We start from the raw sequence: 27,426 nt of genomic DNA, 5'->3' as shown, positions 1-27,426 counted from the left end.
CAAGGACTTCCTAAAGGAGGACGAACTAAAGGAGTAAGAACGAGGATTAGATTAGGTCACGTGAAATGACTCTGCCACGCTAAAAATAAAAAAATGATCCTCGCGATTATTGATCTGTAAGATGAGGAGTTCTGCCTTAAGATGGCGATTGGCCTGCAAAAAAATGCAAAATATGTTTTTCACATCTCAAAGATAATTATTGTTCCCTATCTCGTTTACTATCTGGTGTATATGGATATTTTACACAGTAATTATTGAGTCATTATTGACGAATATATTCACTTTTAGTTAGGTATTTGGAGTAAGAAATTGTGTGGAATATTACAATGTGATCTTAGTTACAGTCTTTTCGAAATCATTCAATTTGAGTTGTTTAGAAAATATGAATATCTATTATATATAGATTAAGAAAAAAGTTGAAGTTCATTAGTGATAAAAATTCCTAAATATAAAGTAGCAGTATAAATTTAAGCTTTTAAATATCTATATCTTTTAAACATTAAAAAACTGGAAATATATTATTAAATTTATTTTATATTTCTTTTTCTTTTTCTCTATGATGTATATTATTACATTACAATTATTATATTACAGTGCAGAGATGTATTTTTTAATATTTATTGCGTTTTTACTGAAATATTCCGAATTTTGTTAATCGAAATGATTAACTTTTGGCAGAGAATTTCGCCTTGTGACAGATACATGGCTAACTTCATTGAATTATATTTAATATCTTTTTAACCAGTACTTGTATAATATTATTTGATCAAATATTTCCTCTGTATCTAAACTTTTGCATATTTTAAACAAATTCTGAATATTATTTCCATGTGTTTTTGTCACTTGAATCAACGTGGTTATACATTTCCCATAAGAACACGTGTTAATTTGGTGCAAATTAAGATTCTTATAACTTGTGAATCGATTTAAAAAATGTACTGAAGATTCTAAACATGTAAGGACATTCTGTACAATTTTCATTAACTTCTCAATATCTTGAAAGTAGATACAAAACATTCTTAATAATGGGAACAATTATGTCGTTTGACAAAACGTAACGGTAGAAAATAATTGTTTAGTAGATATCGCAGAACACGTGTCGATTAAAGTACTCGGTTTATTACGTCAGGTACGATTAATTACGTCAGGTCGGAACATTTTCTTGAAATCTTCATTGTAGATACATCGCGGATAGTGTGGAATAAATTTGTTGTGTGGTTTGCTCTCTCGAGACCACATCCGATCGATATCTCGACGAGGCTTTCGTTGTTTCAGCCGATTTTGCATATTCTGTACTTGAAAATAGATGACCACGTCGTTAGCACGTTCTAGTTGTATCTTGGAAAACCCTACTCTATACGGAATTTGCAACCGAGAATATTCCGTGAATGCGGCAGTTATATAAACGCGTGCATATTTAAGATTCTTCTATGCACGCGCGTAATCGGAGGTTGCAATACATTTCCTAGATTCGGCAAAAAAAAATCCTTCCATAAAGGATCGCGCGTCTTTGTTTCTGAACGACATTGAATTTAATGTGCGAAAATGTGAATGTGTCCATACTTTGTTGCACTGCTATTCCTGATTTTTTGTACAGCCTAAATTTTTTTGCTACTCACAATTTACGCCGTGATTTATAATGTTACAATGAATCGAAATAATCGCGACTGCCGTGAGTGGCTTCGACCTCTTGTATCGCAACCTTGTAAAGAAATTGTCGAATTAAAAAGGAAATGTGAATGGAGAGTAATTTATTCTATAATAATTAAATTCTATAATAATTTCTATAGGAATGTATTCTATAACAATTTAATTAACGTCACAAAAAAATAAGCTATTATTTAACTCGTAAAATTAATAAACGTATAAAGAATCATAAATTCGAAAAAAATTATAAATTCGTAATTTTTGAGTATTTTTTGTCTTGTTTACTAGCTTTAATTTTCATGAGAGAATCAGATGTTATCCTGATATTATTATTGAAATAATTCTCATTCTTTTGATTTTATTTTTAGCATTTATACGTTAAAAGAAATCTGCTCCCAGATATGGTTCTGTTTGCGACGAATTATGTATTTGCCGACTATTATATTCTTGCAATTTATTAACGAAATGTTACGATGTTACTCATGATACTCATCTCCGTCGGATTTTCTATGCTTGAGCGAAATTAATTACCGTTCTATATTCACTACAAGAAGACGTTCTCTCATATAACTGCTATCTAAATCCTATAATAAATATTATACGATTTACTTGTCTGATTGTTAACTGCTTTTTTTCGCAGTGGGCTAAGTCGGAAATATTATCGGTAAACGATGATCAGAAACTACCATATTTTGCGTCATAAATTATACATGCAAATCTCGGTCTTTGAGTCACAAGTGTTGGTAACAAATAACGTTATTTCGTCGAGCATTATTTATTGCTTTTAAGATACATATTTATCTTTAATTATATGTAAAATCGTTTTGAAACACATGCTTTTAAGAGACACAAATAGATTCTTAATAAGATAACAGTACATAATACACTACATAATTACTTTATGATAAAAATAAGATATCAAAAAATTCACAATTTACGTAAATAAATGAATAAAATGAATTAAAAGATAAAAAAATAAATTATATAAAAGTCTTTATATATAGTTAACCTCGATCTGATTTTGTTTTTACTGATATATTAATATTTTTATGGAACTTACAAAACTGTGGCCTTACTAACAATTGCGAATTTTGTTCGTTTGTAAAGCATTCATTATAGAATCATCATTTATCATATTAAATTACAGGAATTTATTTACTAAAATCATGAAGGAAATTAGTTATTTTTTTATTAATGGTTAAATATAATAGATAAATATGTACTAACGAGATATATTGATAGATCAAAGACTTGTCACGAAGAAAAGAAAAATCGTTAAAATAATAGAGGAAAAAGAAAATAAAATAGTATCTCTCATAAAAAGACGATTTTTATACTTTGCTTGAATCTATACAAATCAAAATCTTTGATCACAAAAGTAAATAGAGAGAGAAATAAAAGAATAGTAGAGTGAAAAATTGTTCATCTAGCAAGACGAAAGAAATATTGCAGTTTTAATAAAAAAGAATATCTTATTATAATCGAAAAATATTTTAATAATATATTTTTTAAATATTTGCAATTAATTTTTTAAAAATATTTTATGAAAATGTAGAATTTCTTGTTTTTTGTAGGAATGATAAAAATAATTTTCTGAAAATATCAGATAAATGATGACGAAAATAAAAAAGATAATAGTATTAAATTGCGCCTATTTATCGATGCCTAATAATACACAGTACATTTAAAATCCGAAATTCTCTCTACATCATTAAATGATCGTGAAATTACTCGCCGCGTACCTCGCATTCCGTTAAGGACCACCGTTACCGTGATTAGTGCACTTGAACTCGACCTGTTAAAAAGCTACCGCCTCGAGCTACCGTAGGTCTTACGTCCTTGCGGTTAGAGTCGATTCATAAATTCGCGGAAGTCTAATAAATTCCTCTTTCAACATACGCAGTGTCTTTGTTACATAAAGCATTTATTCGAGCATGATGCACTTGACTCATATTATATGTACATGACAGATGAATTCGTTCCAGTCGAAAAATAAAAGGACAACTAACTTTGCACTTCCAACTTTCGCTCCTTTTAGGATGTTTTGTATCTATTTTCAAAATATTGAGAATTTAATGAAAATTGTACAGAATGTCCTTACATATGTTTAGAATCTTCAGTACAATTTTTAAATCGATTCACTAATGCGTTCACAAATTATAAGGATTTTAATTTGCATCGAATTAACATGTGTTCTTATGGGAAACGTATAACCATGTCGATTCAAATGACAAAAACACATGGAAATAATATTCAGAATTTGTTTAAAATTTACAAAAGTTTAGATACAGAGGAAATATTTGGTCAAATAATATTATACAAGTACTAACTGGTTAAAAAGATATTAAATATAATTTAATGAAGTTAGCCATGTATCTGACACAAGGCGAAATTCTCTGCCAAAAGTTAATCATTTCGATTAACAAAATTCGGAATATTTCAGTAAAAACGCAATAAATATTTAAAAACACATCTCTGCTGTAGTTAAGATCAAATTGTAATATTCCACACAATTTCTTACTCAAAATACCTAATCAAAAGTGGATATATTCAATAATGATTTTCATGATTTTACTTTTTGCTGGGATTGTATTGTACATATAAAACATCTTTTAAATGCTGCGATTTGCGTTATCGCACACACATGTTATATCTCGTTGTAATATTAAAAAAATAATATAAAACAAATTAAATTAAATTAAATATAATTAAATATAAATTAAATATAAATTAAATATAATCTTTAGATTCTTCTTTAGATCTATTTTAAATAGATTCCTTCACAAATGACTCTAACTAACTAAGTCATCTAAATGACTCTAAGTCATCTAAATGAGGTTTTCTTGTTACTTTGGATATTCTGATCGTTTGCATCACTATTTTATTCAGTGGAATTACATGGATTCTCGATGTACGCACCATAATACTATTATTATTTAACATTTTTAATTTCTCATCTCGTTTTTATCCTATTATAATCGCTCTCTGACAGCTGATTAGATACAGAAGTACAGACAATTTATGTACATTATTTCAATTGTTTTCCAAGACATTGAGAAACACGAGAAATTCATAGCGTAACATTTTCAAGCAGATCATTTAAGTAGAGAGCAGAAATCATTGATGGTGTCAATTAAATCGTTTCGATATCACTTATGATGGCGCCAAATTTATTAAATTGTCATTGATATGTCAGTATCAATACCAAGCAATTTAAATTTTCGCTTAAAGTTTCGCTGTCGTCGCTTATATAATATTTTTTATAGCTCTATAATTGATTTATTATTAAAATATAAGATTTTGAAGATTTTGAATCGCCTCTTTCTCATTCCTCCTCTCTTTAATCGATAAATTTGAATGTTGTTTGAAATTTAAATGATATTTAATGATATATCTTCAGCTAACACATTAACTGAGTTTGTGAAGAATGAAACATCTGTTTCTAGGAAATTTTAAAATGCTAATCACAATTCAATAATTATACGAAGCAAGAATATTAAGAAAACCTTGTTACGTATCTTTCAATTAAAATTCAATTAAAAAAAAGTATATTTTATAAATATATATATAGCACTACGGGATGTGACGTGTTCGCAGTTTTATTTTGGCTTTGCCTTCGTTTCGCAATCACTTAGATAATCACTTAGATAACCAAATCTCAGAATGTGAGATTTATAACTCATGACTTGCTCTTCGCAATTTGCATATCTTGCGTCAAGGGATATAATAAAATATCAAAATATCTATTTCCTGTAAAAATTAAAGAAATATATTTTTTATTAATTTTTCTACCGTTAGAGACATTCACATCGAAACATATGATTCAGGCCGTTCATATAATGAAACAAGGCACGCAAAGCGAGAGCATTAAGTGTCGACATACGCGTGTGATGACATTTCGAGAGAGAAAAACAACGAATCTGGATTCCCGTGACGGACGTGACATCACGTTGCGCGAATATTATCCGGCATTCCTCGAATTTTTTCTCTTTTTCTTCACGCGCAAATGAAGAATCTCGCTCATTTTCTTTCACCTCGCAAAACCGACGCTTAAGCATTCCTTCTGCCACTCTTCCACTGTCTTTCGCCTTCATCAACCGGTTTCTCGGATCGTCCGACCTTACCTTTCGACGTCTTTCTTGGCGTCTCAATATTTTGTCTACCGTTTTATACGTGTCTCTTGGGTTTCCTCTTCAAGATCGTATTCGGAATAGAAGTAAAATCTCGACACATCGTCGTCGAAAATAATTGTCGTTGTAATCATTGTCATACTTAGTATTATTTATTACATTTTAATATTATTTTCCTTTCTAAAAACGTCTAATCATTTGTTGATTTCTAATTGGAATAATTCTCTAATCTTATCACGTATTCCGTTCATGAGAACAACATTGTTCCGAATCTCGTAATTTAATTTGTATAAAAATTTTTCTATATTCTTTTTATTAAAAAAATAAGATTTTTTGCTTGTGAAACACTCTATTTTTTAAACTTTAAAATAAAGTAGAAAAAATGTATATATGAAAATAAGTCTCAGGTAATCAGTCTCATAATATTATTGAAAGTTTATCGTTGATATGATGATACGGAGATTGGAAGTCACGTTTTGATTGTAGAATATATTTAATTTATCTTGGATTATGAAATTACGTACGTTTCTTGCGTTATCATTATTCGAAAATCCTTCTTTTATAGACAGATTCTCAATTGTATGAATATCTCACATAAAGTTCGATTGATTTGACACTATCGCAATATGTCTCCACAGTGTAAATTTTTCCAACTTATTATTTGTTTTTGACGTTTACAAGTTATTGTATCATACATTTTTTAAGAACACCCTGCATACGTGTTAATAATGATAACAAGTGGAAATTTAACATGAACATTTTCGAATGGCAAATTCCTTTATGATTCTTGTAAATATGTTTTGATATTTCTTCTTTTCTTTTCTTCTTGCGAAGAATAATAACATGTTTTTCTTTAAATTTACATTTAACGCATTCAAAATAAAATAAAACTTTCGTATAATAAATGAAAAGAAGAAATGTGGCGCAAAGCATACGTATAAATTGTGTTAGCCTCATTAAATTATTGAAACCTAATCGATTCGATTGAACAAGTTTCATTAATCATCATTGAAATTGAATTATTCGATACAGCCAATTCTTTATATAATTATTTAGATATTTAATTAAATCGCTTTTCAATCTCATCTATCTTATATTCGATTATTATCCAAACTATTTTATAAATATGATTCTCCGACATGTAATCTCTTTTATTGATATTTTCAATAACATATTTGTCGGAGGAAACATTTGAGATTACACATTTGAAGATTCAGGTCAAGATATTCTCCCATTCTTTTCAACTAAAATAATAATATTTTGTATCCCATATTTTCACTAAAAATTAATTAATTATTAAAATCAAATTAATTATTAAAATTATTAATGACAAAACTCATGAGGGGTAATTTAGATTAATTTAAATAATTCGAAAAAATTTGTTTAAATTGTATTGATTTTTCCAGAAAATATGTTACAAGTTGATAACATTTTAAATTTCCTAGCGATTATTGGGATTTAATGTCGCTTGAATCTTTTCCACGAGACATTTATTCGAAGGCGCACCTTCGAGATTGACGCGCACTCGCACCCTTCTCCGAGTATTTTCTTCAACATGAGTGCATAATGTTAATACGAAGAGTCGCGGAAAGTCGGAGGAAAGCCACGTGCGATGACGTTCGCGGAATAGAAGAGGTAAAAAGGCCGAGCGACCGTGCGTAAAATTGATTTCCCCGTGTGTATTGAAATCCCCCGTTTACGCACTCACGTTCTCCGATGACGTCACCTGGAGAACGCGATTCATTCTCGTTCTCGCGTCAAAGCGCGGGAACAGGTCGTTCGGTCTATCTATCCGCGGTTTGTACGATCCGTCGACTTTGCCATATCAAAGTGGGGAAGAGTGTGGTTTTCTGTGTCTAGGTGGAAGAATATAAAGCCCCACCAATCGGTTGCACAGCCGCCAGTTCACGCGTCTCACGAAACGACGATGTAGTGCGTGTGCGTCCGAAAAATTGGGGGCGTGAAAATTACGAAAAATCGGAAAAGCGCGGTTTCGATCGCGATCTATCGTGATCTGTGAATGAACACGACTATTTATCGTAGTATCGCGTATTCGGAGTATATTTTTTCCTCACTCCTTTTTCTTTATATTTTTATACATACACATGGTCCGTTTGTATAAGGTGTGAAATTTCATTTATTTTGTGGATTATTTATTTTTCCTTTTTTGTGTGAGTCTCTTTTCTTGCGAGTCTCTACATTATACTTCGCACGAGAAAAATCAACAGGTAAAGACTACTAATTCTTCCCTAAATTTTAAATGATTTTATCCGTTTTGCCGTTTTCAGTTTCTACTTTTGTACATACAACGTAATGCAACGTAATATAAAAAATGTCTTTATAATTTTTTTTGTTACGTTTATTTTAAATGACAAGCAATTTTTACTGTTCTCTTTTTCAAATTATATCATCATGACGATAATTGTCGATTTGAATTTGATAAAAGCGTTGAATATAAATGATAAAAATGCATAATAAAAAAGTGATAATTGACGTAATTATTAATTTAATATATCTTATCTATTCGGGATGTATTTCTTATATTCTTATGTATCATTATATTTAATGTTTTCATGTATTATAACAATGATCAAGTGTATGTAATTACATTTTTTTTTAATTATTTGATTGAAGTTAATCGTTCATGGTTGTATATAACTTATAAAATTTCTTATAGTACAATAAAGAAATATTGCGAAATATTTACGGTTGATAGATCATCCGAAACGAGGCAAGAGTCGATTTAACGAACAAAGAAAATTATTGGAATATTAATGGGATACAGTAAGATAAATAAATCAACCGCGTAAAATATTATAAATTAATAAATGCAATAGTAATTAATTTAAATCGATATGCTTAATTTAGATCAATAAAAGAATTAATTGTTAATTAATACGTTAATAATAGGTTACATTGTGTTTATGATTTTAATAATATCGTGTTTTTTGCTTGATTATTTTTTATCTATAGTGTTAAAATGTTTGTATCAAAATTAATTCCGTAAATTCATATCGCATTTAATGAATATTTGAAAGCATTATTAACGGCGATGACTTTATAATATGCGCTTTCTTTTCACTACGTATCAAGAGCGATATATTTATTCTATATAATTACTTGTGTATTAATGCGGTAATATTTAAATCGTTCACACAATAAATACCATGTCGACATCTCAGGAAATCTCGTAAATTTTAATATAATTTGCATTTTCCATAAGTATGCATCATAATATTATTTGCGCCTTATATTACAAATGCTAAATTTATGCGAAAGCATTTTTTTAATATTTTTACCAGAAGAAAGCCAGAATTACGGATAATATATATTTCAAGTCACACTCTCTTTATTTTGAAAACGTTCTAATTTACAATTCAAAGAGAAGACAAAAAATACTATCGATTGATCCCATGAATTTTCTGTGTAGTTTGCAAATATAAACAATATAGAGTTTAAAATTTTCATTCTAAACAAAAATCGACTATTAAATTGTATAAAAATAATGAAATTTTATGAATAGGAAAGGCTGTAATGCATATATAATATTTTCTGTTTAATAATTATATTTAATAATATCTATACGCATTTGTATTTACGTCATAATTATATGACGTTATCTATTTCTTTATCATATATTTATTGAACCGTTTATCATAAAAGCAGACAATTTTTTCTTTAAATAGAGTTTTACAACAAAGTGTTTTACAACTTCCGTGAAAAGAGTACTGGAATAAAATAGAAGAAATAAAATAGAGTAAAAATTCTAATATAAAATATTGAGGCTACAATAATTTTCAAGTTATAAGTGATCAAAAATTGCGATATCGCGTAAAACATCCCATAATTACAAATACGTAAATGCGTATCGATCTGTCATGTTATTAGTTTTTTCAAGTCAGATGATATTAATTTTTATTGTACAGTTGATTTTATTTTGTCGTTTCTTACATGCGTGTTTTATGTGTATGTCATGTTACATGCATTATGGCGATTAATTAATTAACGAATTATAAATAACATGTGAAAAATTTAATTGTTTTTTAAATAAAAATTTAAATAGTTGATTAATCATCACATTTAAATAGAATTATAAAATTTAATATTTTCATACATTTGAAAACCAAGGTACATTTCTTTTTAATCAAAAAAATATTGTGGACTAATTGTGGATTAATTTATTATTATTTTTCTTGCCTTTTCAGATTTTAAGAGAGAAATCAACTTATGTGGCTTTAATAAACGAACTAAATAAATCTATTTTTAAAATTAAACCTATTTTTTGCGATGATTTAATTTTATTTTGTTTTTAATTAAATTGAATCCTTTGATTTTTTATTAATCTCTCATAATTTATTTTTTTTTAATGGAACAATTTTGAAAATAATAATAATAAATTAATTTTCATATAAATATTGTGAGCAAAAATACATTTACTTGCCATTTTTTTCTTGACTATTCGAAGGAGACGCTCGAAATGTTCTCCTTTCATTTGTATACATAATCGTGCACGTCTTAATAAATTTTGACTGAATTTTTTTATCATTTCTCCTATGATCATTGTTAATCTTTTGAAGATATGATCATGCATCGATCATCTTTGAATAGGAACTTTCTAGAATACGCTATTAAAATATTTCACAGAGGTTATGAAACATCCGATATATTAATAGTTCTTGTTTTTTCAACATTATATTGTTTTAACATAATTATTGAATATTTAGTTAAATTAAAGCTGGTAGCTTCCATCTTAGTTAAATAGCTGTAATTTCCATAAATTGCCAGAGTCTTTTATTTCTTTGTTTATGTCGCTCATTTTCATCTGAAAAAAAAAAAGAAAAACAAATTTGTTGCTTATTACTGGAATAATACCTGCCGGTATTTTGTCTCGACATTGCTTCTCTTTATTTCTTCATGACATTCCTTGCATTCCAGCGATTATATTCATATAAATATTTGTATATTCGACGACCTGTAAAATATTTGACGATTTAATTGTAATAAATTTTTTAAGGAAATTACGAAAAAAGAGCGAGAGAGAAAAAGAATACATTCTTGCCATTTTTCAGACGACGGTCATGACCGGGTCCATGAAAGCTGAAGAGGGCGACGGTCCCCCGAAGATCGAGACTTTTGACGACATCCTACCATATGTCGGCGAAGCGAGCAAATACCAGTTGTTCCTGTTCATTTTGCTTTTACCCTTCACAATCGTTTACTCCTTTTTATACTTCGCGCAGTTCTTCATCACTCTCGTACCTGCCGAATATTGGTGCGCTGTACCAGAGCTGGAAGGCTTGAATTTCACTGATCATGAAAAGTGAGTTTCAACGAAGAGATAATTTCTTTTTCTGCAGCGATGCTTAAAAATTAAAGTAATGCAATTGAAACAAACGCAAAAAAATAAACAATATTTAGATAATTATTATAAATAAAAGGAGAATATAAGCAGAAATTCAGATAATTTCTACAAACGAAGCAATTAAAAATATATAAGACAATGCAGAAAATATCTAGGCATAGACATGATTGAAAGAATAAATAAAATATTTTCAAGATTCGAAAGAATTCTATGCATAATTTGAGATTTAAGAATCTTAAAATAACGTAGAAAATAATAGAAGTGAAATTTTTTTCATTTTTAATTCATAATGACAGTTCAAGTTCAGTCGCTTCGAGCTGACTTTGGCCATAATTAATTTGACATGTAGATTGCCGGTTATTTGTATACAAATGTTTCAAATTCCTCGTATTCCTTTTTATTTATATATAAATGAAGACATTGATTAATTTTCAAATGATTAAAAGTTAAGGATTTTTAAGAATTTAAGAATTAAGTTAAGAATTTTCAAATGACTAATGATTTAAAAATTTGAGAATTTTCATAAATTAACTTTCTTTAAAAGATAAGATATTGCCTAATTAAATCCTGCCTAATTAAGTCTTTCAAAATTTAACACGTATATTTTATACTGATTTATATTATACATATAAAATATATAATCACTTTACTAAATGTATAGTCTGCGAAGTTTCAATAATAACATTTTATCATTCTTTCTATACACACACACACACGCACACAAATTATTCTATCTATTCAATTAGTACAATCATAAAACTCTCATTTTTCTTTAAACGAGACTTTTATTAGTATTATTAGATTTTCCCTGAATTGAGTAACTTTGTGTCTTTCAAAATAGAAGGTATGAATAATGAAAAGCGTGGTATTTCCGACTCTTGTAGTGATTGCGTCAACCAAGAAACAGTATAAAGATAGATTCCTTTTTCCGCATTTAACGTAAATCAATTGAATAATTCCGTTTTTGTTTCGCGAAAAAAGTTTCTCCATCAGAAATTATTACATTTATAATTATGTTACATTTCTTGTGGGATAATTATACTTATAATTATAATGTTACATTTCTTGTAGGATAATTTTCGTTGTAAATGGATAAATAATACATAATTAATTTTTTCTTTATTTATATACGTGTAACAAAATGAAAATCGTGAACAATTTTGTATAAGACTAAATTTTGGCATATTTGATAGGCACAATTTCAAAATGAGTCATATTACATTTTACTTATGACAAATTTTCCGTTAATAGTTAAATCTATAGTATTTCCTCGTAAAAATACTGTTAGAAAAAATTTGCGACTGTAATAGAAAAGAGATATAAGAGAGATTTAAGTTGTCTAATGTTTTTAACGGAGCTTATCCAGAAACAATGCAGAGACAAAAGACATGACTATCGTAAAGGAAAAGCCGGTGCGATGGTTTGTGGTTCAGATTAGTCGATCAGTAATTTCTCCACGCCTGATATTATACAGAAAACCAGTTTTAGCTGTTGATCTCGAGGAGATTCCAACTGAAACTCGAGGAAGAGAGGACGAGCGAAAAAAGTTTAGACGGAGAAGATATTTCCTCTCCTTGTTTAAAGACGCCTAGGATGGATTTTTACTTTAGCTTCCCATCGAAGCTCCGGGATATATCGGATATAAATGTTGGAGTCAGTCACGATTTTATAACAATAATAATAATAATAATCGTGCAAAATAAATTTACGATGATGTAAGATGATAATTTCGGATAGGAATCGAAAACATTTGCTATTGCGAATATATTGTATTACAAATATCCAAGAAATAACAGACAGATGTTTGCGGAATAAAATAATGTTTCTGGAATTATTATGCGAAAAGATATGTGTATATAGACATTTCATGTTTTTACATAGAAATTGCGTCTTCGAAAACAGAAATGAAACTTGTACTGCTATTTCGCTAATGTAATTTTCATGTAAATAATATCAGTCTTGACGAATCTCTAATAATACGTCATTTATTTGATGAATTAAATAAATAACTTTTATTATCAGTAGCAAAATTGAAAAAATGCAGTACATTACAAGAGATAGTATATCACGGTTATATTATCGTTTGTATTAAAATCGTTCATTGTTTACAGGATCGCGATAGCGATACCTCCGGCTACCCAGGAGGAACTGCAGCTAGAAAGCGCCACGTGGTTCTCGAGATGTTACATGTATGATGTAAATTACACCGAATTGATCGAGCAGGGTATCAAACAGGCCAATTCATCGTGGCCGATAACCGGTTGCAATAAAGGATGGCAATTCAACCATACGATGATTCCATATGCCTCGATCGCTGCCGAGGTAAGAACATTATCATGCAAGACATTATCATTTTACGTGCATAAATCCTTTTTATTGCATGCAGAAGTTAATCAATTAATAAATTGTCACGATCGGCAAAAAATGATAATAAATCAAATATTGCCCATATTTTATTCTTTTCTTTTTTCGTTTATTTCGAAAATTAACTTCAGCGTGCTCTTTTTTTAAGTATTAAAAAAGTATTAAAACCTGTATGTAAACCAGAAGCGTTGTTTATATATTGGTTTTTTTTTAACATATTATATAATGTTGGAAAAACCGATCGCTATTAATACCAATATGACGATGGTCGAGTAATATGTTTTCAATAATTGAAAAACAACATTTTACGAAAAACTTGGATTTTATACTGATATTTTGACAGTAAAATATGACTTCTTTCCCTACAATCTGCGCGATATAATTATATATGTAATATAGAAAAATTATTTTGATATCAAATCTGTGATATAAATTCGCCTATTGATAACAGTTATCTCCGCGTCGATTAATAATTATTATAATTATTATAAACAATATTATAATTATATAAATTATATAATTATATAATATAAATATATTCTATTATGTAATATAAATTATATAATTATATATAATATAATATAAAATAATATAATTATATAAATATTATCTAATTATATATTATATAATATAATTATATAAATATTATATTTATTATAAACGATATTTATTATATTTTTTGTTAGCTCGAATGGGTTTGCGACAAGACTTTTCTCGGTTCCGCGGCCCAGTCGGCCTTCTTCGTCGGCAGCATCATCGGCGGTCTAATATTCGGTTATATAGCCGATCATTATGGCAGAATCCCAGCGTTAGTGTCCTGTAACGCGGTAGGCTTCTTCGCCTCCATCGCGACGGCCTTCTGCAACAGCTTCTTGTCCTTCTGTATCGCGAGGATGGTCGTCGGTTCATCATTCGACAACTGCTTCAATGTTCTCTTCATTATCGGTATGCGTCATCTTGACTGAGAATACAAAGTTACTGAACAAGATATTACTCGAAAAATTACGAAAAATCTTTAAATAAGCTTTTTATCTGAGCAAAGCAGCTTATTAAGGATGTAGTGTAAATAGGCATTCGAAGAACTTGTGTATTTTTTATTATAATCGATAGCTTTTGGATTAAAAAATTACTTTATTCAAATTCTCAAAGTAAATTTTCGATGGAAATCTCATTCGTTAATAATTTCAATCGCACGATTAATCGATTCATACATATGATTCTGATCGCAGTGATCGAGTACGTTGGTCCGAAATATAGAACTCTGGTGGCGAACATGTCCTTCGGAATTTACTTTGCTTTCGCCGCTAGTATCCTGCCATGGGTCGCATATTGGATCGCAGATTGGAGAATTTTAAGCGTCGTTACTGCATTTCCGATGATCATCGCTTTCCTCAGTCCATGGATAGTTCCAGAAAGTGCACGGTAATTGTTATTACATCATACATTTTGTGTACTGTTATGTATCATATCGAATTTGTGACTTTAATTATCTTTTATGAAACTCGTTTGTAGATATATAATTGACCCGTTCTCTGTTGATTAGATGGTACATTATGAGCGGCAAGATTGACAAGGCGGTCGAGATGCTAAAGAAATTCGCGAAAGTTAACGGCAAGGAAGTGAAGCAGGAGGTGTTTGAAGAGTTTGAGAAGAGTTGCAGGAATTTAATCCAGAACGATCAATCGCATAATCAGTACACCGTATTGGATCTCTTCAAATTGCCTCGGCTAGCTCGTATTACTATCGTACTCGTCATTTATTGGTGAGTGAATTGCCGAGATGATTAATTTCGCTTTATTTTACTCCCATTTGAAACAGTTATTGATCGGGAATCTGGGTTTCAGGTGGTTGATGGTTTGGGTATTCGACGGGCACGTTTGGAACATGAAGCTGTTGCATCCCGACGTGTTCACGTCGTTCTCCATAGCATCGATGACGGAGCTTCCGGCAGCGGTTTTGCTGGCGCTATTCCTTGACAGATGGGGCAGACGATGGATGGGTTTCGCTTCTATGTTTTTGTGCGGTATTTTCTCTTTCATCGCCCTCGCCACTCCTCCTGGTAAGTTATACAACTGTCGTAATAACTGATCTTATCTCACAGAGATTTATTTACTTTATCGCGGAAAATCGCTCCAAATTGACGTAAATTAAAAGATAAAATTATGTTTTTCTCTCTCTATCGCGTTTTACGATCTTGGAGATCTACATTTTATCTCGTCAAATCAAATTGCAATTCAACGCAAATGACACTACTTACACGACGGATTTACATATTCTTGCGATGTGACGTTACAGGTTTACTAACCGTCACCATGGCGATCTTGGCGCGCCTTGGTGTCAATGTCGCCGCGAATATTGGTTTCCAATACGCGGCTGAAATGCTGCCGACCGTAGTGCGAGCGCAAGGTGTGTCTCTGATTCACATTATTGGCTACTTCGCTCACATCATTGGACCTTACGTGATTTATTTGGTGAGTATTCCGAGAAAAATGTGACGGAAGAAATTTTTTTCCCGCCAGATTATCCATCGTTCGTAAAAAATCGAAGGTAGATGCTTAATGATTCGATGTTCAATATTTTCAGGCCGATGTCCATCCAGCTTTGCCCTTGACAGTTCTTGGCCTTTTGTCATTCCTGGATGCGTTCTTGACCTTAACGTTACCGGAAACCTTAAATCAAGAATTGCCCGAAACTCTGCAAGAAGGTAACGACTTTGGCAAAGAGCAGAGCTTTTGGTGGATCCCCTGCATATCTTCGTAAGTTTTCTATAAATTTCTTGTCGAAAAAACAAGTATTGAAATTATACAAATTTTATTATATAAATTATTATATAAATATTATATTATATAAATTTCTAAGCTAAGACATTTAGAGAAGACGTCCATTTCGTAAACTTATCGATTGTCTTTGAAATTTGCAGAACTCCACAATTCAAGAAAAATAAAAGAAAGGAAATAAAGAAAAAACAGCAAGAAGGCGTGACGAATGCGGGCTTCCATCACGATAATATTCAAACGACCGATTCTACAAAATTATAGCAGCTGATTTGTTATAAATCGAAATTGCCAAATTGTTGTAAATATTGCGGGTAAGTCCTACATGTGATGATTTTAAATATTAAGCTACGAGACATGTCAAATGCGGTGTGTGTGACGATGATCGAACGAAAAAGTAGTGATGTAAAGAAAGCGAGACGTTCAAATTGCGGACAGAGATGCAAATGCGCGTCCAAGTTTATAAAGTTCACTTTGAAGATAAACGTGATCGTCTCTAGGAGATCGGATTATCTTTCAAATCTTTTCTTCGCGATATGCGTTACGTCACGTTGTTACGACTCGCAACTTTTTTCGCGCAAGAAGGACATAGCGTGTTACGTGTACAAAGTTATTTAATTCAACGTGTACAAAGTTAATTAATTTAGCGAGAAATTAATCATAATTACACTGAATTTTTTCTCCCTATCATTTACAAGGTATCAATGAGGTAAGAATCGAAAGTATGTCAATGAATTCGATTTTCTTATGTTTTAAGGTAGGATCTTACGCTAGTTATCTCATTTTATTCGCCTGAATAAATATCGTATTCAAATACGCTCAATGAAATTAGATCGATTTCAACATTTATTACATTCTTTAGTCACTTTGTTTCTTTTTTCCGAAAGATGACATTTCAAAATACGTAAAAGGCAACTTTTCATAAATATCGAATAACATAAGAGCCTTATTATATTCAATATTTTTAAAATATTGCGACAGACTAGATAATGTGAATGTAAGAAAGAGACCGTGTCACTTTTGATAGGAAAGAGACCGTGTCACTTTTTCTTGATGTGTCATCAAGAATCGTAATTGGCGACAGCTGTCATAAAATAATTAGTATTAATAAGTAAAAAATTCTCAGTAATTTAAATTAACTAATTACATAAAGATAGGACACTAACGTAATTTTTTTTCGCGATGAAAGCATTTTTCATCTTTCACACACTGCCAAATATGAAAATTCTCGAAAGCACGAGACCAAATATTTCAGTATTTCAATCTTATTTTGTTCATCAATGTCATCTAAGAAAACAATTAAATAATGATGTAAAATAAAAGAGAATCTATTTTATCCTCGTTCCATCGTTTCTGCTCATTACAACGTAAACTCCATTTTGGCGCTTTCGCAATTTACTTAAAATAAATTCTCTCAATTTTCAAAAAAATCTTAAAAAACATTCATCGAATCAAGAGATTACTTTGATCTTGTTTAGAAATTTTATTGATTAATACAAAATTTTATTGATACAAAATTTTATCGATACAAAAAAGCACAGAATTATTTATATCGCCGCGTATAAAAAAAAGCCGGCATTAAAAATTTCTTAACTATATATTCTCGATCGTTGCAGCGAGAATCATTATAATATAACAGAATTAGAAGAATTATATAGATAACTGGTTTGGACGATAATGTCGATGCCGGTTCGATCTCTTACAACAGGGTAGCGCCCAGAAACTTTGATCCTTACCGAAGTCTTCACCTTGACGTAGAGTTTGCGGGAGATCGCGACCGAGGGTCTCCGGTAGAAATAATACCAGCGTAGCAGCCAGTAGAGATACGATACTGATGATCACCATCGGTAAACTGTCCCAAATCTTGGCCTAAAACAATTTCAATTAATTAAGAATTTTTTAAAGCTGTATACATTGATGTACATAGATTGATTAAACTTTTTTGCCAGCCTTAGCGATGTTCCAATAATTGTCTCTCAATTATCTCATTACATATAATACACTATAATCAGAAGAAAAAATAATATTCTAGTTTCATATAATAAATCTTCTTCTCTGCTGAGGAATAAAGAAAGTCACTTACGCTGTCCACTATGTATGGGGCGAGAGAATGAGCGACTATGCCAAAAATGTGAATCAACGAGACTCCTTGCGTCCTGATGGGCGTTGGTAATAATTCCGCGGCGTATTGTAGACCTACATTGGCCGCCATATTCAGGCAAAATCGCGAGAGCACCGACATTGTCAGCTTCGCTACAACTGATGTAAAAAAATGGTGGAGCGTTTCGAATTTTACCAGATTACGAGACACGTAAAAAACTGTATATGTGTATACGCGACTCACTCGACTGCAACAATAACTCGCCGAAGCTGAAGAGGCAAGTCAAGGCCAGAGTGATAAATCCGCAGAATCGGCGACCCCAACGATCCAGTACCAATGCCAGCAACAGTCCAGCCGGCAGTTCGGTCGCACAGGCAAGGGAGAAAGACACGAACACTGAGCTTGGGATTAGCTTAAGAGAGTACACGTGCCCGTCAAAGGCTATCACAGTCAAGGACCTGGAATTGTTCCACAAAAATATATGAAATTCTGCTGCAATTCTTGCATAAAAAAATATTAGCGAAGAAAACTCGCAACGACGAGAAATAAAAATTCATTTTACTGACCAAAAGAAAATTAACAAGATAGAGTTCTTCGCTAATCGCGGTGACTTTATCAGATCGAATATGGTTGCGCTTTCCGTTTGAATATCGGATGATGTGAAGTTCCTCTGTAAAGATGATAAGAGACGATGAAGGGATGAAGAGCGATTTGTTCTCATGAACAAGCAAGCTTTGCATCTCATGCAGTCCTTACCACGAAATTTTCGTAGATGCGTGTATCGGGGCTCTTCTTGTTAACCTTTGCTATCCGCTGTAACTTCTGCACCACTTTGTCTATTCGGCCATTGGCGACGAACCATCTTAACCGTGAAACAGTGCTCTATTCAGCGGAAAGTTTGGACGTACGGCAGAACGTAGATAAGAGTGAAGCGAACTTAGTATGTATATAAATTTCTGAGAGCGATATGATATATCTAGATATATATCGTCATACTGTCTACTTATTTTAGGATTTGACACATTTAAACTTTTTAATTACACATTCAAAAAAAAGTTGAAAAATATATGAATTTTTTTCATAATGTTTCAAAATTAAAAATATATAAAAAGTTATCACAGCATCTTTTAATATTACGAGAAAAGAAAATATAAATATACAGGGTGTCCCGAAACTACCACTTCATATTTTAAAGGTAGATTCTCTGGCCAATTTAAAAACGATTTTTCCTCAGCGAAAATGTCGAAGGAGATCATTATTTTTTGCAATTCCCAATTTTCATCATGTATCTTTCTAACTAAGCCTTAAATTAAAATTCTATTAAAATAAACTCTACCTAAAATTAACTAAAGAATGTGACTTTATTAATATTTTATTCCCATAAGGCTTAGTTTGCAAAAAACCCTTTATTTTCAATCATTTATAACTCGAAAACTATTAGTGCCTCGACATTTTCGCTGAGGAAAAATCGTTTTTAAATTGGCCAGAGAAGCCTACCTTTAAAATATGAAGCGGTAGTTTCGGGACATTCTGTATGTAATAATAATAAATATATAATATATAATAATATATAATAATATATAATAATATATAATATATAATAATATAATAAATATATATATTATATATAATATATAATAAATATATATAATAAATATATAAATATATATATAAATAAATATATAGCTTCGGTCAAAGATTGATGTAAAATATCGTACCGAGCACTTTCGGGAAGAATCCAAGGCGTGATAAAGACGCTCATCATAGGCACTGCAGTAATATAGGCGAAGAATCTCCAGTTTGCGATGTAATATGCGGTCCATGGCAGAACCGTGCTTCCAATAGCGAAATATAAACCGAAGGCGACGTTGACGACCAGGGTTCGTCTCTTCACGGCCATGTACTCTAGGACTAATTCGGGGTTTACAAAGATTTAGAATTTAATTTGCGCGTTATATAACCGATATTGAACATTATTTAATGTGATAGATCTTAATTAACGATTTATAATGTAGACAATATATGAGTTATATAACGTAATTAAACGTAAACCGTTAATAACGAAATAATATTGCAGCTCGTAACATATTTGTGCATAAAATATTCATAATTATTCATTTCGCATATGAATTCTCTCTATTTGTATGCGTAAATAATTTCAATCTATTGAATTGCCTTCCGGGTACTTGCGTAGTTTACTATTCATTAAAAACCTATTGAATAATATCATTCATTAAAAAAATTATCAAACATGTGTACACACCGAGAGAGAGAGAGATCCGTAGTCGGGATTATGTAACATTAGAGAAAAACTGATGATCAAGGATTTTCACGCGCATAATTTTAATGGATACGTCATAATCAATTGATTGCCGTAAGCGGATGATTGTGATTAGCGCTCGTCATCCTTTATCAAGGTCTCACCGATAATCAGCGGGATGTTCATGCAGTTGTCGAAAGCCAGACCAGTAAGAAATCTGCAGACGGCGAAGGACCAGAAGGTGTTCGCGCTCGCGGTAGCGATCGATGCCAAGAGAGCAACACCATTGCACAGCATCAGGGCGGGAATCCGCCCCTTGTGATCGGCGATCCATCCAAATAAGAAACCGCCGACGATGGAGCCGCAGAAGAAGATCGACTGTGCCGTTGAGATGAGATATTCCTGGTCACATACCCAATCTAGCTAATCATAAAGAGTCCGGGAATCAGCGTGTAAGAAATGCAGCGATGGATTTGGGTATTTTGTTTTATCTCTCATGGATTAATATCGAATTGATGGAGAAGACAGATTGCAGTTAATCGCTGATAGCAGCACTCAAATGAAAATCTTGATTATCTTTTTATCTTGCATGTACTTCACGTGTATGTATATGCATATGCATTCAAGGATACTTCACCTCAGCTGCTATGCTAGCGTACGGAATCTGCGTGAAATTGTACTCCCATTGGTCGCAATTTATAGTTTTGTTTGTCTCCCATTTGATCGAGCGAATATCCTTGTGATTTAAAGTGGAAAGAAAATCCAAGTCCCGTCGATGACATCGATCGTAATACGGATAATCCGGAGACTCTGGTATGCCGATTTTCACTCTGAAAATATTTACAATGTAAGAGGCTGATACGTGACGTATATAACTTTTAAAACGCTATATAACTTTGCGCGCAAAGTTATCTCAGTAAACCATAAACTTTGTCTCTCTTGTAAATTTAATTATACCTAAATGTGTGCGTTTAATTAAAATTATATCATATATATATATATATATATATATATATATATACACAAGGTGTCTCAAAACTCATAATGAATCTTTCAAAGATTCCTGGGATCATCTGAAGACGATTTTTCCTCAACGAAAATGTCGAGGCACTAATAATTTTCGAATTATAAGTGATTGGAAATAAGAGGTTTTTCGTAAACTAAGCTTTGTAGAAATAAAATATTAACAAAACCACATTCTTCGATTAATTTTAAATAGAGTTTACTTTAGTTGAGTTTTAATTTAAGGCTTAATTGCAAAGATATATGATGACAAAAATTGGGAACATGCAAAAAATGATGGCCTTCATCAACATTTTCGCTGAGGAAAAATCGTCTTCAAATGATCCCAGGAATATGTCTTTGAAAGATTGATTATGAGTTGGGACACCCTGTATATATATATATATATATATATATATATATATATATATAAAATAATTTATATTATATATATATATATATATAATTATTATATATATATATATAATATATATATATATATATATATATATATATATATTATACATTTATATTTTCTGTGAAAATTTTTACTTGTTTATATTAAACACGAGAAAGCTAAAGTTCATAATTTACTGAGTATATATAACATGTATATAATGTGTGTGTAATTATCCTTGAAAATGAAAATTTCTTTTCGAATTTTAATGGGCTGATAAAATCGTTTTGAATCTTAACGACTCGCAGGTAAAACTTTACCTTTCTTCTTGCGTAAAGTTTGAAATTAGTTCCTCTATCTTGCACCAGTGTTCCTGCGGTAACAAAGTGAGGAAGAATTGCGAAAAGTATAGGACAGCATATGCCACGCTGTAGGGAAGCAAAGCCACTAAAAGCAGCCACTGATATCTGCCAAAGTCACCGACGTATGGCAAGACATCATCAAATGTCTCCAACTTTGGTTTTAATACGGTAGTCTCACTGGCATCCGTGCCATCTGGGCTTTTAATGCCATTCGAATTTTTTATCATTTTAAGAGATGTTGATACTTGATATGCTAATTTTATTCTTGAGGAACTAAATGAAAAGAAAAAATATAAATTTTGTTTCACACTAGAAGAATATGACTTTATATTAAAATAGAAAAATATTTTAAGATTATTTAGAATTATACAGATTAAATAACTGGAAATTATAACAAAAAGTTTGATATTTAGTACTTTAAAAATCTTCAAATTAGAAAAAAATTGGTACAATAAAAAACTATATATAATATAAACTCTATTTCATCCAGAAGTACATTATTAAATACAATGTAAAAATAAAAAATATTGTCATCAATATTTATTTGAAAAAAAAGAATAAGAAAGAAAATTTTGAGTAATTTGTTAATCACAATAATATTGTATTATTAACAATTATATTTAATGTTTTAAATTAAATTATATTTAATTTATAATGCTCCTTAAGCTAGAGAGACTCAAAGTGAAAATAATGTACTTAAATGAAACAGAGTTTTTTTTAAATTTCTCATGATTGGTTTTGGTTTTCGAGTGTCTTTCTCCTTTCAGAATTATAATTAACAAAATTGAAGGAAATAAATTATTCATTTTTCTTTGAAACTAATTACTTAATATTTATTCGTTATATCTTTGATATTAAATAAAATTACTTAATAATATTTATTCGTTATATATTCGATAAAGTTACTCTTACAATTTAACTTCATATCATAATTTTCACAAGTAATAAATTACGCAATTTCTCAAGCTAAATTTAAGCAAACTTGCAAAAAATAAAAAAATGTTCAAGACGCTCGACTAAGATTGCGGTCCAAAGTCCATGTCATTCGAGTGGTTCTTGGATATATCAAGCGATAACTTGTGTAAGGCAATCTAAACAGCCAGTGTTGTCCGAACGTGACGGGTGCAAATGGTTCGTGATATGCGCGCGCGCGCGCGTTCTCATTGAGACAATTATAAAGATCAAGCATGAGTTTGATGACTTGGCGCAATTAACGATATTGGACAGTGTTTATGTATATCCAGCATGTAATATCCAACAGAATTTATATACATAATATCTGACAAAGTATCTATACAAATAATATTAAATATTATACAAATATAAATATTTATATAAGAGAGATGTTAATAAACATAATAATTATATAAATAACTATGTTAGAGGTCATATATAAAGAGATTTTTAAGGAGGACTCAGAATTTAGAAGGAAGGAATATAATGCTTGCAAATTATATAAATAAATTATATAATTATTAGATCGAAAAAAATAATATTAAAAAATAATATTAAAAATAATATTAAAAAAATTTAATTGTACACTTTATGTTTTCAAGAATATCTAAACACATTTCCATTCATGGACGAATTTCATATCGAATCTGATACTTTTTCTCGAAAGCCAAAAATACTGTATTCACAATAATTTCATATCTGACGAATGTGATAAATACAAAAAGTTAACATTTAGGAGCGTTCATAAAATATAAGATAAAAAGTCGTAATTGCTAGGGTCAAATGTCAATGTTAACATGCTCGTAAATATCAGAATGATAAATTATAAAGTGGTCTGACGCATTTGATAATTTAGAAAATATTTTTAAACAGAGACAACACAATGTATTTTATACAAGATTATTATGCGACTGCTTTTAATTCCGCGTGACTCGGGTCAATCGTGAAATGTTTATACAAGATTTTGTTTAAATTAAAATTTTCAACTTTGTACGCGTACATAAATAAACACTTGATATATTTGAAAATAGTTTTAAAATAATTTCGCACGAGATTTATATAGTTTGTACTCACATTACGAATATCTAGTTGACTATTGTCTAGGTTAACTGTCATTAATCATTCATAAATGCTATTTTTAGAATAACTTTGTAGTTGTTATCATAAAATATGTAAATTTTTGTTTAACATTTAATCTTATTTTTTATTAAGATAAATACTTTTTTTTATAAATTAAATATTACTTTTCGTATCTTATGATTAGTAAGACAGGTCTGCATATTTAATACAGAACTTTCACGAAGCTGATCACTAATCGATGAATTATATTTTTTAATTTTTTAAGTTTTAATTTTGAACATTTGAATGCATAAATATCTTCGAGACTATTTTTCACTTTAGGATAACATTTATGTATTATCGATTTATAGCACCTTTATAATCAATTTTTTTCCAAATAATTCTTTTATGATAAGTTTCCTTCCTTCTAAAAAATTTTAGAAAGATCTTGAAACTATCTTTTAATTATGAATATTTTTAATTCGGATTTATTTTTCTATCATTTAGCTTTTGCAAATATTTCTTAGCACATCATGCATCCAAAAATTAATCACTTCTATTTTTTATGCGAAAGCATTAATACTCACATTTTTATTGTTTTATTTCACTGTAATCATGAACTTTTCACGTATTTAATTTTTTATTTATATTATCATGTTATGTCACATCACAACTTTCAAATTTAAATCTCGCGTTAGAGCAGAAAGATTACGCTACAATACTGAAGAATACTATCGAAAAGCCTCACCAAGCGTGAACTAATGTGCACTGTAAATTAATTATAAATGCCGATAAGACGACAATCGCAAATGTAACGATATTACTTCATCAATTTAACGATTTAATATCGAGAACCGGCAGTTGCGACGAAATCAATTGACGACGTTCGGGACGACAATGGTAACGAAGTTTTGTTGCTAAACACAAGTCGCTGTACGAAGAAGAAACTCAATCGCTATATGAAGAAGAAACTCAGTTGAGTATCATTAATATACGAGCTCAGCCTGAAATGCGATATACTATCGTGACGTATAGCTCATATATCATGAATATACAGCGAGACTATTTCGAATAGGAAAAAAAGTAGTGAAAGGTTTAAGAAGCACGACTACTAAGGGAAATAAGAAAGGAAAATATGAAAAAGATTCACACGCTTATCAAATAACGTCACTAATTTAGAACGCTTAATAAGATAAATGCGTAAAGTTTTTCTGAAAAATACAGAATTTTGTACAAATGAAGCAAATGTTAGAAATTTCGAAATTACCACTCGAAAATTATTTATTTTAAAAGGATAAATTTTTTACAAACCATTTAAATAATAATTTTGCTGTATTACGATTAAAGTATAATAAATTAATAAAATTGAAATAATAAATTAATAAAATTGAAATAATAAATTAATAAAATCGAAAAATCTAAAATTTGTTATAAATTTAGTTATCTCATAATTTAACTTTTATTATCTTTAGCATTCGATTAATTATTATTTTTGCGACAACCACTAGCAGAATTTAACTAACACCATCAATATCTGAGCACAAAGATATCTCGAGTTACTTTAGTTTTTAGTTAGAATTTTTTTCCTGCTAAAAAAAAATCAGAATCTGTCAAATCGATGCGTTTAAAAAATGAAAATTTATTTTATTATAAGCTTCTTAGCGATTTTAACATTTTTTATACAATTTACTTTTTCCGTGTAGAAAGTGAAAGATTTCATAGTATTCGCTAAACTCACTCGCTAGCGTAGAAATTTCTCGTTCTCGCGAAATTGTATGCAAATTTGCTCACCTGAGAAAAGATTGACACGATCGACCTTCGCGATACACACGCGAGCGCGTATAGAAAATTTTCTAAATATAACACTTACTTTACGTTACCTAACACATTTATATTTTCGGGAGTCTGGCTGTTCTCGAAAGACTCGCTAGTCTTGCGAGGAAGAACTGCGTTAAGTATGATCGCGTAAATCGGTTATCACAATTTCTATATCACCCTCCTTATGTGAATCCAGGATACGCAAATACTCGACACATTATTCGAATTATCTCGCAGTTCCAATGCCAAGTCAAAAATAAACTAGCAATCACGCTTTGATCGCTGTTCCAATTTTTACTATAAAATTTTATCAAACTTTTTACGCAAATTGCAGAAAAATAATTATACAAAACATTTCATATAAGCCATCTGAATATCTCCTTGTTATTAATAGTTCAGAAAAAATGCATAAGGAATTATCATATAATAAATGAGAAAATTATATGCGTGTCAAAGAAGTCAATATGTTATTAATCTTTCAACTTCATTATTGCAATGTAATGTTAATGAAATCAATCAATATCAAGCATTTTCAAGAAGGTATATTATTGATATTATTATCTCTTTTCTGTGATGTTGATTGGCCATTTATGCGCTTGTTTCATTTGTTCGTGTAAGTGATTAATAAAATAATAAATATAAAATAATAAAAATAAAAATAATAAAAATAATAAAAATAAAATAATAAAAATTTAAAGTTGATTAATTACTACATTTAAATAGAATTGCAAGATCTAATGTTTTTACACATTTGAAAAGAAATATATTTTTTTAAATCAAAGAAGTATTTTTGTGGAAATTAATTTATTATTAATTACTTTTTGTGATTTTAATCAACTATTTAAATTTTTATTTCTCTTCATCGTTTTCTTCCTTGTTTTCTTTTTTCTTGCACGTTTTGTAATGTTCTAGTAAGAAGGAAAAAAGTAACTGTTAATTAAAGGGCAATTTTGATAAAAACATTTTGATGATTGCAATATATTTGTCTTTTCACGAATTAAATAATTTCTTTTACCCATATTTTAGATAGCAAAGTGCGTAATGTCCACATGATATTGCATAATTCTTGCAGACCTCCTCGAAGATAAAACACCTCGAATAACGTCGATTATAACCGATCTAACTTGTTATCGCGAATATATACGTACTCCTGGACAAAATTAAAGCATAATTTTTTCTTAAAATTTTTTATTAAA

The 27,426-nt window shown here is 30.2% G+C and overlaps 2 protein-coding genes across 6 annotated transcripts in view; one reads left to right on the top strand and one right to left on the bottom strand.

The window, feature by feature from the left end:
* Positions 1-17,599, top strand: part of LOC105257575 (carcinine transporter-like) — a 39,452-nt gene extending 21,853 nt beyond the window's left edge. For 2 of the 3 annotated variants that reach the window (XM_025409769.1, XM_020029462.2), the window contains 9 exons: positions 10,847-11,097; positions 13,251-13,461; positions 14,190-14,448; positions 14,733-14,925; positions 15,047-15,265; positions 15,348-15,562; positions 15,799-15,974; positions 16,087-16,259; positions 16,424-17,599. In XM_025409769.1, the coding sequence (XP_025265554.1) occupies positions 10,856-11,097; positions 13,251-13,461; positions 14,190-14,448; positions 14,733-14,925; positions 15,047-15,265; positions 15,348-15,562; positions 15,799-15,974; positions 16,087-16,259; positions 16,424-16,541 (1,806 nt within the window). In that variant the 5' untranslated portion in view covers positions 10,847-10,855 and the 3' untranslated portion in view covers positions 16,542-17,599. Of the gene's footprint in view, positions 1-7,658; positions 8,006-10,846; positions 11,098-13,250; positions 13,462-14,189; positions 14,449-14,732; positions 14,926-15,046; positions 15,266-15,347; positions 15,563-15,798; positions 15,975-16,086; positions 16,260-16,423 lie in introns of those variants that run through there. The other variant, XM_025409768.1, reaches the window with a different exon arrangement.
* A 212-nt stretch (positions 17,600-17,811) lies between these two features.
* LOC105257577 (organic cation transporter protein) lies at positions 17,812-26,346 on the bottom strand. Of its 3 annotated transcripts, none has more exons than XM_011268300.3 (10): positions 26,204-26,346; positions 22,358-22,672; positions 21,276-21,468; positions 20,803-21,061; positions 20,097-20,289; positions 19,135-19,240; positions 18,945-19,048; positions 18,622-18,836; positions 18,361-18,536; positions 17,812-18,146 (listed from the first exon to the last, which is right to left on the bottom strand). In XM_011268300.3, the coding sequence occupies exons 2-10, from the start codon at positions 22,624-22,626 to the stop codon at positions 17,928-17,930; spliced, it is 1,734 nt and encodes a 577-aa protein (XP_011266602.1). In that variant the 5' UTR covers positions 22,627-22,672; positions 26,204-26,346; the 3' UTR covers positions 17,812-17,927. The 3 variants fall into 3 exon arrangements, with proteins under 3 accessions (XP_011266602.1, XP_025265555.1, XP_025265556.1); XM_025409770.1 differs by having other exon boundaries at positions 26,283-26,334; XM_025409771.1 differs by having other exon boundaries at positions 26,293-26,307.
* Positions 26,347-27,426: the final 1,080 nt, after the last annotated feature.

This window comes from Camponotus floridanus, unplaced genomic scaffold, assembly GCF_003227725.1.
Source record: "Camponotus floridanus strain SB8 unplaced genomic scaffold, Cflo_v7.5 scaffold28, whole genome shotgun sequence".
NCBI lineage: Eukaryota > Metazoa > Arthropoda > Insecta > Hymenoptera > Formicidae > Camponotus > Camponotus floridanus.
The sequence above is the reverse complement of the archived record's forward strand: the minus strand, read 5'-3'. Positions and strand labels throughout refer to the sequence as shown.

Excerpts from the sequence above, each read along its gene's own strand:
- LOC105257577 (XM_011268300.3), bottom strand. The coding sequence starts at position 22,626 with ATGATAAAAAATTCGAATGGCATTAAAAGCCCAGATGGCACGGATGCC. Across the intron at positions 20,290-20,802 it reads GAACATCCCGCTGATTATCG|TCCTAGAGTACATGGCCGTG; the intron begins GTGAGACCTTGA and ends ACCCCGAATTAG. Across the intron at positions 18,537-18,621 it reads CGAGTTATTGTTGCAGTCGA|TTGTAGCGAAGCTGACAATG; the intron begins GTGAGTCGCGTA and ends TTTTTACATCAG.